This window comes from Cuculus canorus, chromosome 8 (genome assembly GCF_017976375.1).
Source record: "Cuculus canorus isolate bCucCan1 chromosome 8, bCucCan1.pri, whole genome shotgun sequence".
Lineage (NCBI taxonomy): Eukaryota > Metazoa > Chordata > Aves > Cuculiformes > Cuculidae > Cuculus > Cuculus canorus.
Genome location: NC_071408.1, coordinates 5,040,043 through 5,059,177, shown reverse-complemented (window position 1 = coordinate 5,059,177; position 19,135 = coordinate 5,040,043). Strand labels below are relative to the sequence as shown.

Below are 19,135 nucleotides of genomic sequence, written 5' to 3'. Positions count from 1 at the left end.
CTCTACCCAGTTAGTTATAGTTACTAATGGCCAGTTTCTCAAAGAGGCAGCACCATCCCGCAGTTTGGAGATTTATGAACCTTTAAATTAATGAAAGCACAGGCTAACGCTGATCTTTTATAGCGCTTTCCTTATTAACCTACAGGGTACACAGCCACAGAAACCCGGGAACGGACTGACACATTCCCATCAGCTTGTAAAGCTAATTTAAAGCTCCGGTGCTAAATTTTAAAGCCAAATAAGGGATTAAGACTTAGCGGCATAAAGCAGATACGGATCTTGACCCAGAAAGCACTGTGCTCACATAGGATGGCACCTATCACAAAGGCTCAAGTGGGACCAGTGTTGGGGAGGTCTGTCCTCAAAGCCATCCAGCTGCAGAACAGCTTCTGCAGAGGTCAGAGAAGCCGCATCAGCCTTCCTGCTCAACAGGTCCCTCCTCTGTTTTACCAGCACTCCCTGATACGATCTTTATCTGTTTCATCATGGACCTTTTTTCCGGAAACAAAGACTAACTAAAATAAATGACATGTGAAAACAGCTTTACAGATACATCTCTCTATAAAAATAAGACATTAATAAAATCCATATTGTTATTCAATATAGGGAGAGACACTTAGGCACTGCCAGATGACAGCATAAAAGTTTTAAGAGAACAGAAGCTTTCCACCTAAAGGTTACTGCAAACAAGGACTCAGCAGATACAAACACAGCCTTGCTAATCGACTGGTATCTCAGCCAAACGTCCTCAACAGCCTGAGCAGCCATTTAAACCCTCCCAATGCCACATGTCATGCATTTTGGATTCCCAACGGCTGTCCTATGCCGCCCAGGCACCACTGGAGCTGGAGCCCAGAGGGTGCTGGCAGCAGAGGGCACTGCTGTGGGCAGGTACCACTGGCAATTCCTCACTTCCCAGCAGAGGAGCATCTGCAACATCCTCCCAAGAAGATGGACCACAAGAATCAAATCACAAAACACCAAAAGCTGGAGCTGAACCTCAGTTTCAAGTAATCAGTTGCAGTTATTTATCAACAGTTCCATATCATCTGCATCAAAAGAAGCATGGCCAGCAGGGTGAGGGAGGGGAGCCTGCCTCTCTACTCCACTCTCGTGAGACCGCCTCCTGGAGTACTGCGTCCAGTTTCAAAATCCCCAACATGAGAAGGAGATGGAGCTGTTGGAATGGGTCCAGAGGAGGCCATGAAGATAAACGCAGGGCTGGAGCACCTCTGCTACAAGGACAGGCTAAGAGAGTTGGGGTTGTTCTGCCTGGAGAAGAGAAGGCCCTGGGGAGACCTTAGAGCAGTTTCATGGTTTAGGGAGTGTTAGGAATGGTTGGACTCGATGATCCAATGGGTCTTTTTCCAACCTTGTGATTCTGTGATTCTGTGAAAGGGGCTACAGGGAAGCTGCGGAGGGGCTTTATACAAGGGCATGGAATGACAGGACAAGGGGGAATGGCTTTAAATTGGAGGAGGGAGATTTATATTAGACAGTAGGAAGAAATTCTTCATGGTGAAAGTGGTGAGGCTCTGGCACAGGCTGCCCAGGGCAGTTGTGGCTGCCCCATCCCTGGAGGTGTTCATGGTCAGGTTGGAAGGGGCTTTCAGCAACCTGATCCAGTGGGAGGTGTCCCTGCCCATGGCACGGGGGTTGGAACTGGATGGACTTTGAGGTCCCTTCCAACCCAAACCATTCTATGATTCTATGATCTAAGGACAGACTTCCTGGTGCTGATGACTGCAGTTTTATCAAGTGCTGAGACAGTAGATATTTGAACTGGAGCTAAACACTTCTTATATTTTCAGCTCTCACAGACAGGCTTCCTGTAGTTGTTTCACATCCCGTCGCCCTGCAGAGAGCACAGGCATGCAGACGCTGCGTCAGCCCCTGTGTTCAGATCTGATTCCTCCAGTAAACTGTTCTCCTCAGCCTACATACGTGCTTTCATGGATTTCTCATCTGGCAGCAAAGGGGCAAAGAACGCTCACCTAAGCATGCAGGCGAGAAAAGCGCCTGGAATGGGAATTAAACTTACTGTGAGCCAAATAACTTTTTTCAGTGATAGGAAGATAAATGCAGATGCAACCCCCTAGGGATTGCAAAATAGTTCCCACTCATAAGTATCAATAAGCAGTTGCTGATGATCACAAGTGGATGCAGTAAACCTCCTAGATCTGTCACAAAATACTGAAGCACACTAAAGTATGTTCCTGATTTGGTTCTAGAAAAGCTAAAGGTGCCAGTAATGCTCTTACAGCCAACGTGTCAGACTTCACCTTGGCTGAAAATGAAGCATGTGAACGCTTACCAAACCACAAGAACTGCGCTGTTCATGCAAACAAGAATTGCTCTATTTAAACTTCCTTTCACCCAGATAGCTGCTGGTGACTGCAAGGAGAAATAAAATACACCCAGGTGGCCAATTACATACAATAAAAATTATAAAAGCCTAACAGCTACTCTTTATGTGGTTTGTCTGGCCTCTTTTTTACCCCTTCCGCATAAAACACACTCAGATGCACTGTGTGATTTTCCACCATTAAGGTGATTTTACATCTTGATGAAGCTTTTTTTCCCCAAGAGACCTTGGGATGAATCGGCTCGAGGGCAGGTCTGCATTGCAGACTGCAGCATAGCCTGGAGATAGCTCGGACAGAGCTGGTGCTGGAAACTAAGGGCTCTGTGATGACTGAGAACCTCACTCTGCTAAAGACACTGAGGCAAATGAGCACAGATATTGCTCACATGGTTAGAACGCTTCCAGTGCTTCCCCTAGCACCAAGGGACAGCAGTAAGAGTAATGAGGCTTGGGACTAAAGGTACATCTATGAGAGGTGGCTGAATGCTGGAAGGCTAATAAGGAAGAAACTGAAATAGTAGTAAGGTAGCAAATCAAATAACAGGTGAGCGCACAGAGGTTAACTAGCTGAGTGCATACCTGCACGCACATGCCTGAAGGATGATTTTGCGTTTCATCTTTGTCATGTTCCAAATAAAGTTAATAGTTTTAATTGGCATTAAAACGACTCTACAAAAAATATCAGCCAGCCAAACCCTCTTCCAACCAATAGTCTCAGAGCAGTTCCAGCAAGAATAAGGTATCAAGGGAGCTAACTTGATTTAAGTCAATTTAAAAGAGCATATAGGATGTGGATGAATGTGTGAAACATCCCCATTTGGGAACAAACTGACGAGCCATCCAACAAGTCTGAAAACTGTTCTTTTGGAGCTTCCACCTACAACTGGAACACTGAAGTAGGGTGTATATTTATATTCCATTTACCAGATCTACCTCACCAGGAAAATAAGAGCTGGGTCTAAAATAAATAGCTTAAGACTACAAAAGCATTTGCTGAAAAAAACCCCACCCATTAAGATAATTTTGTAAGCAGCAATCTTAGCAGAGGTTCCCTCTCCATCAGCGAATGCTCTCAATGCTGTCTCTCACCCAATCTGATCTGAGGAGCACTGTAACCCTGATCAAACTATTTCATTACATTAAAGAACAGACAAACATAGATATCCGAGTGTTCCCATGTGCAAGAGTCTGTATAAAGCTGTCTATAAGATTAACAAGTAGCCACCCACAATACAAAGATAATGATAGACTGGCACAGATAAGCATAAGCTGCTCCTGTAAACCCAAGCTCAACAGCCCTTTGCAGTTGCTACTTTATCACATCTGCTTTAGGAATACACAGGGGTATAAGCACCCCTTTTTCCTGAAGATTAGTGATACTTGTATAGACTAAACTGCCACTGCTCAGCTACAGCATTTATAAAAACGTATTTCTTTAAATCAGGTTTGAGACTTACCAATAGTTTGAGCAGCCAAAACCGGGACTTGTAATATAAGGTTTTGGTAGGGTTGATGAGAAAAAGCAACATGAAGCCGTATAAGATGAGTGGATTCACCTGCATAGGGATGTAGGTGAATTGACGATATATACATGCCAGCAGGCTCAGGCACCACAAAACCCCCAGGAAACCAGCAATCTGCAGAAAGGCATCAAAAACACATAGACACCTTATGAAAATACGGTTCCGAAATCCACAATGAATTCTCATTATAAGGAAAGGGAGAGCAGCGCTCAATCCTCTAATCTAATCAGACTTCAGCAACTTCCTCTTCTAATTGTGTTAGAACTCCTTGCCAGGAAACCATGCAGGATTTACCCTCCCAATCCACTGCACAGCTCCAACACTCCTACCATCTATTCTGTTTACCTCGAAGAGCTGTTGATGGGACAAGTTGCTGCGGGGATTGAGTTCAAAGATGAGGACGTGATTCACTCCAGCCTGTCTCCAGCCATATGTGTTGATACCGAGGAGAAAGAGGAATTCTATCAGGAGAAAGCCACCTCTATAGATTCGCACCAGTGGCCACACATTTGGTCCATCTATAAAAGCCACACCTGGCAAAGATAAAAATTAAATGACTTTAGTGATAGCACAAGCACCTGCATACCAGCAAGGGGATGACTTTTTCTTAACCTGTCAGAGGATTTAGGAGTCTTCTGGGGACCATTTGTTCTCCAGCTGGTGCTGTCAGGTCTTTAGCAGCATCTTAAGTTCCCTGTTTCACTCTACAGGCACGAGGGACAGCACTGCCATAAATTGTGACTATATGCACTTAAAAATTCTGGTTTAATGGTGATGAAATCCCAACAGACAGATACACAAATACTTCAGCTCCCCACAAAACCAAAAAGCATCACTTACAGCATTTAAAACAATGCTAAACTGCACCTAATCACTGAACTCGATACAACTGTAATGCAATACATATTCATAACCAGCAATATAATATCCAGCCCCACCCAAACAGAAACCCCAACACAAGGCAGCAACACCGGAAAGCCTGTTGCTTCCTTTGTTCAGCCTTCAGGGTTTGGAAACAAATTCACTTAAATTCAAACACTAAGCAGCCCCATACAACAGCAGCTCTCCCTAGCACAAGCACAAAATACTGTCCCCTAGTTGCCCAACATGGGTTTTATGAGAAAAATACAAATAAAATACAGTTATTTGAATCCTCAATTCCAGTTCCATTAAGTGTTTCTCACTCACATACTTTTTAGGAGGGGAAAAAAACCCAACATGCAGTTTTACGGAGTTGATGCTGAGAATTTATTCCCACAAACCTTCCTGTCTAAAGTACAGTTCTGAGCTTTTCAAGCTTTTCTTCATAAAAAGCATATCTGTAAGAAGTTTCATGAGTTCAGTATTCTGTACTTTATAGTACTTGAAATTATGGAGAAGGAATGCGCAAGGAACAATGACTGAAGAACTGTTGCTGTAAATTTAACACTTAGAGAGACTACTGGAATAAAGAAAAAGAGAGTGAAAAAAATGACAGATGCCCTGAAGAATCATAGAATGGTCTGGATCGGAAGGGACCTCAAAATCCATCCAGTTCCAACTGTCCTGCCATGGGCAGGGGCACCTTCCACTGGATCAGGTTGCTCAAGGCCTCATCCAACCTGGCCTGGAACACCTCCAGGGATGGGGCAGCCACGACTTCCCTGAAGCTGAAATTAGTCTGAAATATGGAATTGCAAAAACAATTTTTATCTGAAATGCCTGCAGACAAAGCCCAGGGAGGTGCTTCCACATGGGACAGAGTAGCCCCAAGAATGTGGAATGAGAAATGACCAGACAGACTAGATAGATGTGCTGTCTGAAACAGAACCCCCAGACAAAGGTTTATCCTGAGCTGAATACGGTTCGATATGCCAGCGTAGCATATGACTTCTCCAGCTAATGCCAGCTAATCTTATTTCTGGGCTCTTAGGGTGGCAGAAGACCATAACTGCAGTGTGGAACAGCAGGCTGGTTCTGGAGAAAGAGCAGATGCTGAACAGTACAAGGAGCTGAGGTAGTAACACACAGAAGTAAAGCATATTTCTGTATAGTCTCTCCTCCAGTACTTAAGATCCTATCACGCTTAGCCTGTGCAGCAAAAAGGCCAGATTCGATTCTCTTTTCATATTTCCTAATTGAATCATTTTCTGTGCTACCACTGAGCGGCTTGACTGAAGACCCTCAAGGGCACTGCTCGCAGCGAAGTGCGCAGCAAAGGTGTATGAGGTTGCAATCTGATGCGACCCAGACCAGAGTTCTGTACCATGGCCCCAATGCCACAAATTTTCCACTCACATACTGTTTCCACTTACAACCAATACAAGCAAAGTCATCTCCTAAAGCCAGCAGGTAGTTGACACACAATCAACTCATCCTTTCAGTACACGTGGGCTCTTGAAGGCGGCGCTCAGAGAGAGAGATGTCCCTGGCTGACTGCTGCAGCACAGGGCTTCAAATCGTGCATGAGATCTTACAGGTTTCAGGTTAACAAAACACTGCATAATATTGTTGTTTGTGTTGTTGCTGTGTTGAAACAGCCTGGGCACCTTAATGCCCTTTGAAAGATATTCCAGAACTTTCAACCTCCAATATACACTAGCCTGGCACCTAAGAAAGCCAATACAGAAACAGTAAGGCCTCAAAATCTGTAGTCTTTAGGGTGACACTCTCCTGGGATCCACCTGTAGCAGCCTTTAATGGACCCCAAGTTATTGTGAACTCACCTCTGTAAGGTGTTGCTGTCCTGCTTTTAAAATGAGGCAACACAGAAGTGCTTGACTCTAGAAGTCACGCTTTAATTCTGTTTTCACAGATTCTCTACACACAAAGCTAAAATCCTATCTTAGTCAATCAAATCACAACAATGTTTTGGCATAAGTGGCAGAAAGGTTAGCAAAGTAATAGCCAATTAAAACACTCTGCAGTTAGAATATAGGTGTTGTCCAATATTTGAAGTACTGTACAGATAGCAGATCGTGTCTGCTGACACAAACACACCTATTATTCACACCAGTTTAGCAATATCTGCTTTAGAGATATAATCATTTTTATGAATTCATTCTCACAACTGTCTCACTTTTTCATTCTTAATACCAAGAAACAAAGCAAACACAACTGGCTTCAATCATATTTGCATCTCACAAAGAGATCAAACATGTAAGTTGCAGCAAAATAAAAAGATACGATGAATAAAGAACAGCTTTGACACATTAAACAGACCCTTCACACAGTCGGGTCAACTTTCTGCCTCTACCACAGCACGACCAAACGGGAAGCACTGCAAACAGCTTCTCAAACAGAGGAATTTTATCCCAAGAGATGACTGGATCCAATTACAGAAACATCTGATTAAAAACTCTTTCAAGTAAAAAACACAGACATGGGCTTTCCTTAATGTGAGAGCTTGTCTCTTGATTTGTTAAGCCTTTTCCTTTGTACGGCTTAAGCAAGTTACAACGCTACTGAAATCACACACACAATTAGTAAAGCTGCTTGTGATTAAGCGCTGTATCTGGATCTAGAGTACTAACATGGTTTTGACTCTAATCAGAGTCCAAACTCAGAAGGTACAAAGCAGAATAAATCAAAGGTCTAAAATATGCAATGATTTATTATAGCTTTTAAACAATTTTGCCAAAATTCACCAACAAGAAAAACTCTACTAATTCCATTTAATAGGTGCCAGGCATTGAAATCCTAGAAATGTCTGGATGAAAATGTCCCAAGTGGTATGGTGCTCACACAGCTCTGTGTCTGGTCTTATTCTCTGTAAGGAGTGCCTACCATGCAAAACTTATGTTCTATGAGCACCTCTGTCAAGGTGGGAGAGATTGCTGTGTTCATAGAACGATAACAGAAATCTGTCTTCATGCAGGGATGTCGCACTTCCAGAATATCGCTCCAAGAACAAGAAGAAAACATGGAGAACAAATCATAATATGGTTATAGTCCCAAATCCACACATGTAACATGAGAAAAAACACAATCTATTACTAAGAACTACTGATAACTGACAATGGTGTGATTACCCACCTGAAAGTATGACAGTGACGTTCAGTGCAAGGAACAACCCACAGAACAATCCAACCCTGAATGTAGTCCAGGCCGGTACAGGCTGTGAACAAAGCAATGGTCGAATTAAGGTGGAGTAAACAGGTTATCAGCAAAGTCAGATTAACTTGCAAAGTAAATTTAAAATCAGGAATACAATGTTCTGATCTCTGATCATGTTCTTGTTCTTGAAGTGAAAATGCCGCATAACATTGTTGTTTGTGTTGTTGCTGTGTTGAAACAGCTTGGGTACCTTAATGCCTTTTGAAAGATATTCCAGACCACATAAACATTAAGCACATGTTATTATTCTCACAAATTTCCTTTTACTATTTACCTCATCTCTTCACTACCTTGTCCGCATGCAGTAGGAATAGTCAGAAAGCTATTTCTGAATCTCTGGGAACTAAAGCAGATTATGTGACCATGCCTCCCTCCCGATTTGCGGCGCATGATCATATCTGGCTTTTTTCACTACTGTGCTCAAATGACTCTAATTTGGCACCTTGACAAGCTGGAGAAGCAGCTTCGCTATATAACTCGATCTCTCACCTGAGCTGCTCCTAAGGGTGGAACACGCAAACGTTTCATCGCCTTCTGTCTGTCTCCATCTTCTAACTCATTGGTCACCACTTCCTAAGGAGATGAAGACATACATCGTAGAAGTTCAATCTAATGACAATCACATGCTGTTGCATTACAACAACAAAAAATAATGGTTGATTTTCAAGTTACGTTTGAACTCTGCCCCAATACTATGATAACACGCAGTAACAGATGAAAAGCTCACCATGCTGCATCAAGTTATTATACAACACAAGCTAACTCTGCATGAGCTTTGCAGAGTGACAAGTTACCAGCTGAAGAGAACATACCCAAATTCATGTAAGCAGCACCAGAAAGCAGTGGCATTTCAAAATCAATTAATAATTGTCTTGGAGATGAATAAAATTTATGGAGAGGGCAAAACATAGAAGCACAGAATGTTTTGGATTGGAAGGAACCTTAAAGATCATTCAGTTCCAACCCCCCTGCCACGGGCAGGGACACCTCCCACTGGACCAGGCTGCTCAAGCCCCAACCAACTGTCCTTGAACACCTTCAGGGAGGGGGCAGCCACAAATCAGTGATGAACAAGGAAACACTGATTTCTAGTTAAAGGAAGAGCGGTGCTTAGACTAGCATCCTTACCTCTGTTTCGGAGATAAGCTGGTTGATCTTCTTGCAGGTGTAGAAGGGTGCCACCTCCACCTCGGCCACCCGCCATTCTGCCCCCCGGGTTGTCTCAAGGTTCTTGTCATGCTTCTTCAAGATCTTGCGGAAGCCAGTGAAGTTCAGGTTCTGCAGAGGCGGGGAAAACGGTTACTGGCTTAGAACCTCAGTCAGCAATCAAGAAAGTGAAATGATTTTATCTCCAGTGCTAGTAAAAATGGAAAGTTAATGAGAAGAATCAAAATTATTCTATCTATTGTCAGGAAGTTTTTGAGTTATTACTTTATTAGAAGTAATACAGAACCCTTGCAAATAACAGAAAAAGCGTGGGACTCAAGGGCATAAAAAGATGTAATTTATTTGTAAGAACCCACCAAAACTCATATTCCCTGAGAAGCCAAATCTCTGCTGCTTTCCTCCTTAAGGCAGGAAGTGACAACATTCCTGATGAAACCTCATTGATGAGAAATAGCCAGTGGACACGCCGAACACCTATATGCTTTAGGGTATTTCAGGACACGCTCCCTCTGTGCGGGCACATCCCAGGTACTGCAACTGCTCTTTGGATTAGCACACACTGTCACGAGCTCTTCATAGAAATCTAAAGCTGCATACAGACAACTCCCCAACTCCCACAGTCATTACCAATCTTTCACAGTTGCTTTTCCTTCCGAAGAGGCTAGGGTACTGTAGTTTAAACTTTATATTGGTTTCGAGGCAGATGAGCACATTATAAAAGGGAAATCCTTGTACAAAAGAGGACTTGTGGAAGTTTTAAATGCTACAGATTAAATATAGACAAGTGGATCCCCATAAAAACATCCTTTTCCACAGAGTACATTGCACGGAGACCGCAAAACTACTGTAGACGTGGGAGATGTAACCCTCTAATCTGTCGAGATAAGGACACAATGGTGCATTAAGACAAGAATTAACATTTGATTTCCAAGTTACGTATGAACCCTGACCCAACACTCTTCTAATGCACAGTAACTAAGACAGGCAAAGCTCATCACGCTGCAGGCAACCGCTGTGACAAGATGCATCTGAAATCCTACATTTCATTACACAGAAAATGCGACTCAAAAGACTCAACATTTCATTCAACAACAGCAGGAATGTGGACAGACCATGGCAAGACTCGCTTATAAAAAAAGCTTAGAAAGTAGCTTGGAAAGAAAAACAGAGAAAACGACAAAATCCAATGCCCTGGGGAGAGGCGCCAGCTACTCACTGAAATTATTTTCAATCTAATTATGCTTAGAGTGATTTAATACCAGACCCCTACAGTATAGGAGGGGAAATGAGGCTAGGGAGACAGGAGCAGGAAGCCAGTGTATTAACGATCTGCATTATTGCAGACAAGAGACTTTAATTACTTTCTATTAGAAAAGCCAGCATTCCACCCCAGGGAGAGAAGATTGCCGTTTCATACATTTGAAAAGAAAAAAAAAATACTGATTTTGGTCAAAGATTTTTCTGTAGCCTGAACTAACATCACTTAAGCTGCACCACGTGTGGTCACAGCCTAACTCTGGTGTGCCTCAGCTGCTCGGGACACGGTTACACCAGGTACCTTAGAACCTTGCCAGCAGCATCTCATCCTCTGACTGCAAAAATTCTGCAGCCTCCAAATGTATGATGAAAACTCACTGGTTACAGTGGTACTTCTGACAAGGAGCACACAGCAATGGAACCAGGAAAGAGAACCATCAAATAAATGGATTTATTTCTATATGTGTATACTCTAGAATCGTACGTTACCGTTAATCAGATATTTTTATCAGAAGTGCAATCATTTGTAAGCTAAACAAGTAACAGCTACCCTGGAGACAAGTTATGGTTTCATCTGATGTTTGGTTTGTGCACCTTAGGAATGAACGCATGCAACTCTTGCTTCAGTGCTAACACACTGAGGAATTCGCTTCCTGTGGATTTTCCTTTCTCGGTAACCCAACTCAAGAATTCAGCACTGCATCAAAGCCATAGTTTGATATTTATGATGTCACCGGTGACTTTTTCACCTATGTGAAAGCCTTATCTATGACATCTTCCCACTTGCCTATTGTTTTCCCTTTCCTAGTTCTTACATTCTGACCTCAACAGTGATTAAAAGGAGTATTCTGGGATTTTTTATATTTGGTTTAGCACTTGTATTCTTTGCCCTCAACTTCAAACCCAATTTGAACTAATTTTTCTCATTCCCTCTTTGAACTTATGCTGCTTATGCTGTAGAAAGCAGCTCTGCTCCTTTCGGAAACTGTGAAAGCTATCAAATCCAGATGGGGTTTACATCAATATTTAGTACACAGGCAATGGACCTGGACTTGCAGTAGCAAAAACACAAATAAGCAAGATGCCTTTCTTCATTGATGCAGAATAAGAAAGGATTTTTCAAAGGAATTATCTATGTCAGCCTCTATTTAAATTCTTCATCAAGCCTCAGAAGTGATTTCTGTGACCAAGGGTAAAAGCTTTCTCTTCTAAAAAAAAGTGAAGAAATCACAGTAGGTAACACTGCTCTGTTCCATACCTGAAAAGCAAAGGATACTCTGCCTTTCCCAGGATTTTAAACTAGAAACTCTCTCTAGTAATTAAAAGGGCTTTACTGAGAAAGCCATAATTAGTTTCTGCAACTATAAAACCTGTGTTCAGGGCTCCTGGAAGGGTGTCTGTTCAACCCATGAAAATAAAGAGTTGCAATGTGTGCACGAGGTGGTCTGAATGCATCCCCAGGAGTTTCCCTTGAAGGTAGTCTGGTGCGTTTTCCAATACAAATTGGACCAAGATATTCCAACCTGGAAACCCAGTACTAAAGCAAAGTAATTCCAGTTGAGGCATCTGAAGTGACTGAGTGTTGGCAGTGCATGTGCTCAAGGATACGTCATCACTTTAGGCAAGGTACAAACACTCAGAATATTAAGATTTGTCCACACTGCAAAGCGGAACTCGAGTAATTCTTTTGCTAAACAAAATTCTCCAGTACAATGTTGGTAAAGATCTGAATAAACATGTAAGTAAATTAAGGAAATTAAGTTCAAACATTCTTACTTACCAAGCTAATCCCCTCCAACAAGACATTTTAAAAGCACTTCAGATTATTTAACACCGAAAGAGCAAGCCTAGCAAAAATATCTTAACTGTTCCAGAATTTTGTTTCAAGATTTTTGGAACAAAATCAGCATCCACAATATTTACCATGTCCTTTCATGCCAGAAATCCAACTACGACTAAAGATTTGTTTTTTCATACTCCAAGGCAAACAAGCCTGTATCCTACAGAATTAAAAATATTTTTTTTTTAAACTGATGTTTTAACAAGACATTCTGATACAGCGAGGTCACAGCCACCACCATGGTAACGCCAAGAAGAAACAGTACATTAGTATTTCAAGTTTCATTACAAACATCAGATAAAAGAGCTGCTTCCCCAGCTTGCCGGCTCCAACCCTGCACAGAACAACACGTTGCAGAAGGAGGAGTCCCTGATGTGACTCCATGTCCTGACCACGCCTGGGCCAAGGGCACGAGGGTCAGCCAGCCCAGAAAAGGAGGAGGAAAGTCCTTCTGCGGGTCACCTTAGCATTTCCAGCTCAACAGAAAGCAACAAGATGTGTACTGCTGGCTGCTAGGCATCTGCCTCCTCTTTAAAAACGTTTAGGAACCTCAAAATAAAAATGAAATCAAGAACTGGCTTGAATAAGGCATTTCAAGAATTAACAATCACAGAGACATTTACACACAGGGCTTTGTAAAGCCACCTCATTTTGCTGGTACCTGATAGTTCTGCAGTAAGATGAGGCTGAGGTAGAGCTCGCTGAAGGCCAATTTCAGATCTTTGATATTCCTATGCTGGACACGCTCCTCATGGGACAGGTGGAAGACGGGCTTTCTGCGCCGGTGCAGCGTGGAAGCCCCGCTGGCTTCTTTCTGTGCATCCAAAGTTGACTGTAACTCAGTCCGAAGAGTAGTAAACCTGCGCTGAGCTTCTGCAAGCTTTTCTGTAGTAAGGAAAGGAAAAAATCAGATGAGTGAGTAGCAACTTGCCTACTGAGCCCATAAAAAGCACTATACCGTTTCCTCAAATAATGTGCCTGGAGGTAAAAAGCACTGCATTAAAAAACCTATCACATGGCCTTCCCCAACTAAGTGTTAATTCAACAACTCTTTATATTTCTCTTTTATGAAGCTCCTTGTAGTTAAAGTTCATTCCATGTGAACTCAGACCTCTCAATTTCCACCCCAGATCTGATTTCTAGAGGATGCTCGTACCAGGACTGCACAGATACCTGTATGTATAGGAGAAGCCCAACCCACGCAGATGACATCTGTACCTGGGCTCTAATACAATACAGGGACACAGGATCAGGCTCCCCACACTGCAGAGACAGAGCTGGAGGCGGTCAGAATCTCACCCAAATACCAAAGCAGTGATCATGAGTCTACTCTGCGCACAAAGGAAAGCTGTTTGCCTTTCTCAAACAGAGCAAATGGACAAAAAGCCCCCCCAAAAAACCCCGTTAGACAATATTCTACAACTCAACAGTCAGTAAGCAAAGCACTATTTGTACCTGCACTACCAACTATGCGTTTACTATTTTTTTTATATGACAGCAATGAAATCAAAGAAAAAGCCACACTTCAAGTGTGACGCTAAACTCTGGAGCTGGGAGAGCAACAGAACCCCTCTGCTAAGCTCCCGGTGACAGACAAAGACAGCTTCGGCTTTGATCAGGAGTTACAACACTACTAACTGCTGTACATGATCTGCTGTAACAATTTATCCCTCTTTCCCTCAGTTTAGGCTCACGCAGGTTAGAAGCATTGCCTCATTATTTACTGATTAAAGGGACAATCAACCTGAATTTAAACAATGTTTTGATGTGTTCTCCGAACAAGTCAGTCTCCTCCTCACATCTCAATATGAAAAAGGCGTTCCTTTAAACAAGTTGCTTATGTACTTTCAGAAGAACAATCTTTTTGGCAAAAGAACAATCTTTTTATGCTAAAACCAGCATCGTTATCTTTCTTTTTGCTCTGTACAACTAGTTCCTTCCAGGCTTTTCTCCCTCACTATGGCTTCAGTGGCAGCTTTGGCATCTCTGTTGATAAGCACCATCGCAGATCACAGGCGCTGGCGTTGGTCAGGATGACACCGAGCAGTTACAGGGTGTTGGAACAGAGGGTTGGGAGCCAGAACCACCTTCACCCAGCAGGACACACACCACTATACCAGAGTCCATGGAGCTCCAGGGGCTCCCAACAACCCAAAGCTCTGCCCAACAGTCCCCCGGCTGACAATTTAACTCTCTTCAGTACTATCTTCTATTACAACTTAGCGGTAATTCTCAATTGACCCCCACAAAATACGACTTACATTTGTGGGAGCAATTCTGACCTTTTCCTCAGTCCTATGCAATTCCGGTTAATTTTAAGAGCAAAACTCCTCTCTGTTTAAATTTACAGTGCTCCAGAACGAGAATGCCTTTCTGAACAGAGGATGGGGATCAATATAGAAAAATCAAGTAGGAAGAGTCTGAAACTCCCTAAAACTATTTTTATAATAAACTTTATTAAAGTAAGAGGTTTTAGAAAGAGGAAAGAACAACTCCTGTCTGACAACTTCTACAGTTGCAAGGACTCCAACGAACAGAGGCAATACAGCCCACAGTGGAAGTGTCTGCCCACAGCCTACAACCACATAATATTTAACACACACAAGGTCAGCCTGTAAAAACAAACATCTCTCCCTACTCTGGGAACTCTCACAGGAAGAAGTAACAGATACTGGTTAGAGTGGCTTTTAAAATCAAAAGCCCCCACATAAATAAAACTCACAAGTTCACTCTCTATATTCAAAACATTATACTAAACCATCTGGTGGTACATTGAGATTTCTTTGGGATGAACTTATTAAATACCATGGAATCTTAGAATCATGAAGGTTGGAAAAGACCTCCAAGATCATCAAGTCCAACTGTCAGCCCAACACCACCGTGCCTACAAAACCATGTCCCAGAGTGCCACGGCTCCACATTTAAACGTACATCTTTCAATTCAAAGAACTGTTCCATTGTCCCTATGCCCAGAAAAAAATCTTAAAATCCATCATCCTAACAACACAATATTTGAAGAAAGGACAATGCTTTGAAATAGGTATAAAACTGCTGCTGCGATTTTTCTGTTTGCAAACCACCATCCATAAAAAAAGCACCATCTCCAAACACAAACATTCCTCTTAATTATGCACTGCTGAGGAAAGTCACATTCTGTCTTCCATACAACCCTCTCCATCCAAGAGGGCGGATCACAGTCCTCAGAGAATGAGGCTTTAAAGGCAACTAAACCGGTCCAATAATGACATGCCACGCCTGAGAAACCTCAGCTCTGCCACCTCCTTCTCCCTCCTGCCTCCCCTCCCTTGCACTGACACCAGCTATCCAATCCACAAATCATTTCATCTTGTTAAAGAATCATTTTATCATCAAGATTCATTGTAGAAGCAAAATAAGGCAAAACATGTGCTGTTAATTCTTAAAACCTCCTTGGGAACAATGACCTCAGAGGTCTTTTCCAACCTGGTGATTCTACAAGTCTACGAATTGCCTGGGGAAATGGAAAGCAGAGGAGAAATCAATTTCTCAGTTTGCAACACTCTCCAAAATACTGAGAAAAGACATTGCTCACTATCACTAATTTAAGGCTCCAAAGAGTGACTTTTCAAAAAATATGCCACTCAGAAGAGTTAGAAAAATCAGCATACACTTAGGAACTGGACTGCAGCATTTTGCATGACCCGATGCCAACTGAGCCCTCAAGTGTAGCCTCAGAGCAAAGACTAAGGAAAAATCTAAACCAACCGAGGCGGACTTTGACAAAAATGCCTGCAATAAAGAAGCAGCTTTGCCCAAAACCACCTTCTAGACCCTGACTAAAACCCACCATCTAAATTTATTGCCTCAACCATGCAATTTCTAGTTGGTTTTGTCTCTCTTCTCCAAGTTTAAAGAAAAGTTCACACATAAGGATCATGTAGAAAACCTATCCCACCGAGGAGCCAGTCAAATATCCCCCAGGGTTCTAGCTGCAGGGTCATGGTTGTGAACAAAACCTGTTTCACCAGACAGGAGGCAATTGAACAGCCCAGATCTGCTCACAGCTACCCGGCTCGAGGCTCTGATCGTTTTAGGCAGGCTCTTTTAGCACTCATCTTTTTCCTACTTGCACATACAATGTTCAATAATTTGCTTACCAAGTTCAAGCCATGGCTTCCTGTGAATAATAAAACCAGCTCCTAACTTAACCACAAAAATGTTACTAGCTAAACAGTAGCCCAGACAGATCCCAATGATGCTAATTTAAAATATAAAAAACCTGGCCTCTAGAAAATCCCAAACACATACCAAAACTGGCTGTCAATAAAACTGCAGCACTTGAGCAGGCATTTGTATACTGGAACCATCTGAAAATTCCACCGCTATTCTTTTTATGTTCAGCTGAGTATAGGTTTTCTTGAGTACAGTCCAAATAATCACAAACTGTTTATCAAATCAGGTTTAGTTAATGGCAGTTTTCCTTCCCAGTGAGCTGAGATAACAACCTGGGGAATTATGGCCATGTTTGATGAGCGCCGACAATCTCAGTATACAGCAAAAGTCAAAGGCATTTTGCAGCAGGCACTCTAAACCCCAGTACTCCGGGGAGCCAGGGAGGAGCTGGGGTCCGGGAGCAGCCCATACCAAGAGGCTTGGGTTGTCCCTGCTGTGGCATTCCCTGGCAATGCTCCCTGAGGATCCCTCGGTGCAGGGGAAAATGATGAGGACATGAATTAGAGATCAACAGAAAGCTTTGCTTTCTTAAAAATGGACAATATTTCTTGTCCTAAAGACAAGTGTGCAATAAGCCCTTTAATAAGTCTATACTAAATAGGATGTACCAAGTCACAATCCAAGCCAACACATGCCTGGAGGTACAACAGGGTCTGGCATAACAAATTGCTGACATGGTCAAGAAGGGGAATTGCTGTTGGAATATGCCTTGATGCACCTTAACCTTAATAACACTAATAAAGGGTCTCTATAATACTAAAGTCACATCGCCCTTCTGCAAATAAAAGACTGATTTTATTCTCACCACACGAGATTTTCAAATTACACGTATTCTCTCCTATAACTTTCTGAAATGACAGCAAGTCGAAAAAACTCTCCCCTGTATTATTAATGCCATTTTAAACAATGCCAGAATGGCTGCGCATATGTGGGTGCACGTGTGCTAACAGGTCCTCATTAAGGAAAATTATCATCTGTATTGTGCATCAGAATTGACAGAACTTCCTCCACAGAGTCTAGCTCATAGCACACAGCACCTGATATAACCAGAAAAGCAAGCCAAGTTTTTGAGCATAAAAGCCTTACCTAAGACCTGGGAAAGAAACAAGATCTGCGAACAATTGTTCGGAGTTAGGTACATATGAATTGTATGTAGAAAAACAGCTATAAAACATAGCTAGTCTAATAATACACATTGCTCCTACCTACTGCCCCTTGTCCTGACGTCCACTGGGGCTACAGCAAAACACCACTACTCCAGGGAGCCAGAGGAGCAGCGTAGCCAGCCCCGGAGAGGATTACTTCCCTAGATGGAAGCTGAGTGGAGGCAAGCTGCAGCGCACCGTTAATACATCTGTTACGCTTTCAGCTCCTCTCATGTTTATAACCCAGATTCTGCTAACAATAAAATAGCTAGGAATGAAATCATTGCCTGACGGTTATTAAAATATTTTGCGCGATTCAACTTTGTTACTAGATTAAAATCAGAAACAGAAAAGGCTATCATGTTGTGCTGCAAAAGCCTGTTTACATCATCAAGTTAAGAAACCAACATGTTAAGAGGAAGTATAGCAGAAGTTAATGCATCATTGCATCTGCATTTAAATGCTTTTCCAGTTGAAAACCCATTTTTAACTTTACCAAAAGAAGCTGAAAACCAGCTGAAGTGTAACGGTGGGTGGAACAGAAGCACACCCTTACTAAGCCTTTTGTAGTAATATGACAGGGTGAATTTACAATTATCCTATTCTGAAGTTTATTTTCAAAACACAGGGTGGAAAAGCAAACTTTCTCAGGCCAAGCAAGAAATAGCAGTACTTTGAAACATGGCCCCCAGCAATCCCTACTCTTACTGCCATTGCAATTTTATTCAATTTACTAAACAGGATTTTACATGCAGCCACTGACAAATTGCCACTCGCTGATCTACTCCGGAAACTTGCAAGAGTTTAAGTAAGAGTTAAGTGTTTAAAGACCATCTTGATGCATCCAACAAGTTAACATACATAGGCAGGTCCCTAATAGCTATTCCTGCATAAGCTCAGGAAACACCAGTTTAGGAGTTTGGCACACCTAAAACACCTACAGGAGACTTGTCACCATGGATAAGCTGAGAAACAGTAATCTACATATATACTATATATACTATATATATACTATATATATTATACATATACTATATATATTATATATATACTATATATACTATACATATATACTATAATCTATATATATAAGCTGACACTTAAGTTTAAGAGCATCTTCATAAATTTCAGCAGGACGCTGTTGCAAAGCAGTAAAGTCTGCCTTTTGTTCTCCCTCCATTCAAATACCATAGTTTAGCTCCACATCTGTGATTAAACCAGAGCAGTTTCCCATATAAACCTGCCCTATAATTACCTGATGGTAGACCTGCATGACCACTATGGTTATTCTGAAAGTTTGGAAGCTTCAGACTCCTTTTGTGTTGCTGTATTTTCCACAAATATACACAAATAAGCACCTTACCTGAATAGAAAATGTTGATTTTGGCAAGTTCTTTCTCACAGGTTTGGAAAAACTTCTCTTCAAACGTGGCAAAACACCTTTTCACTGTGTCCTCATCTGTGTCTATAAAACATAGGAAAAAAAAAAGTTTTAACAGAAGCACAAAGGAACACTTTTCTAAGTAGTAGT

General features: G+C 42.1%; 1 protein-coding gene across 2 annotated transcripts in view; it reads right to left on the bottom strand.

The window, feature by feature from the left end:
• XPR1 (xenotropic and polytropic retrovirus receptor 1) overlaps nucleotides 1–19,135 on the bottom strand; it is a 117,643-nt gene that overhangs the window by 20,848 nt on the left and 77,660 nt on the right. For both annotated transcript variants that reach the window (XM_054073679.1, XM_054073680.1), the window contains 7 exons: nucleotides 18,968–19,069; nucleotides 12,909–13,132; nucleotides 9,112–9,261; nucleotides 8,473–8,556; nucleotides 7,903–7,984; nucleotides 4,234–4,421; nucleotides 3,823–4,002 (listed from right to left, as the gene is read on the bottom strand). In XM_054073679.1, coding sequence (XP_053929654.1) covers nucleotides 3,823–4,002; nucleotides 4,234–4,421; nucleotides 7,903–7,984; nucleotides 8,473–8,556; nucleotides 9,112–9,261; nucleotides 12,909–13,132; nucleotides 18,968–19,069 — 1,010 coding nt within the window. The remainder of the gene's footprint in view (nucleotides 1–3,822; nucleotides 4,003–4,233; nucleotides 4,422–7,902; nucleotides 7,985–8,472; nucleotides 8,557–9,111; nucleotides 9,262–12,908; nucleotides 13,133–18,967; nucleotides 19,070–19,135) is intronic.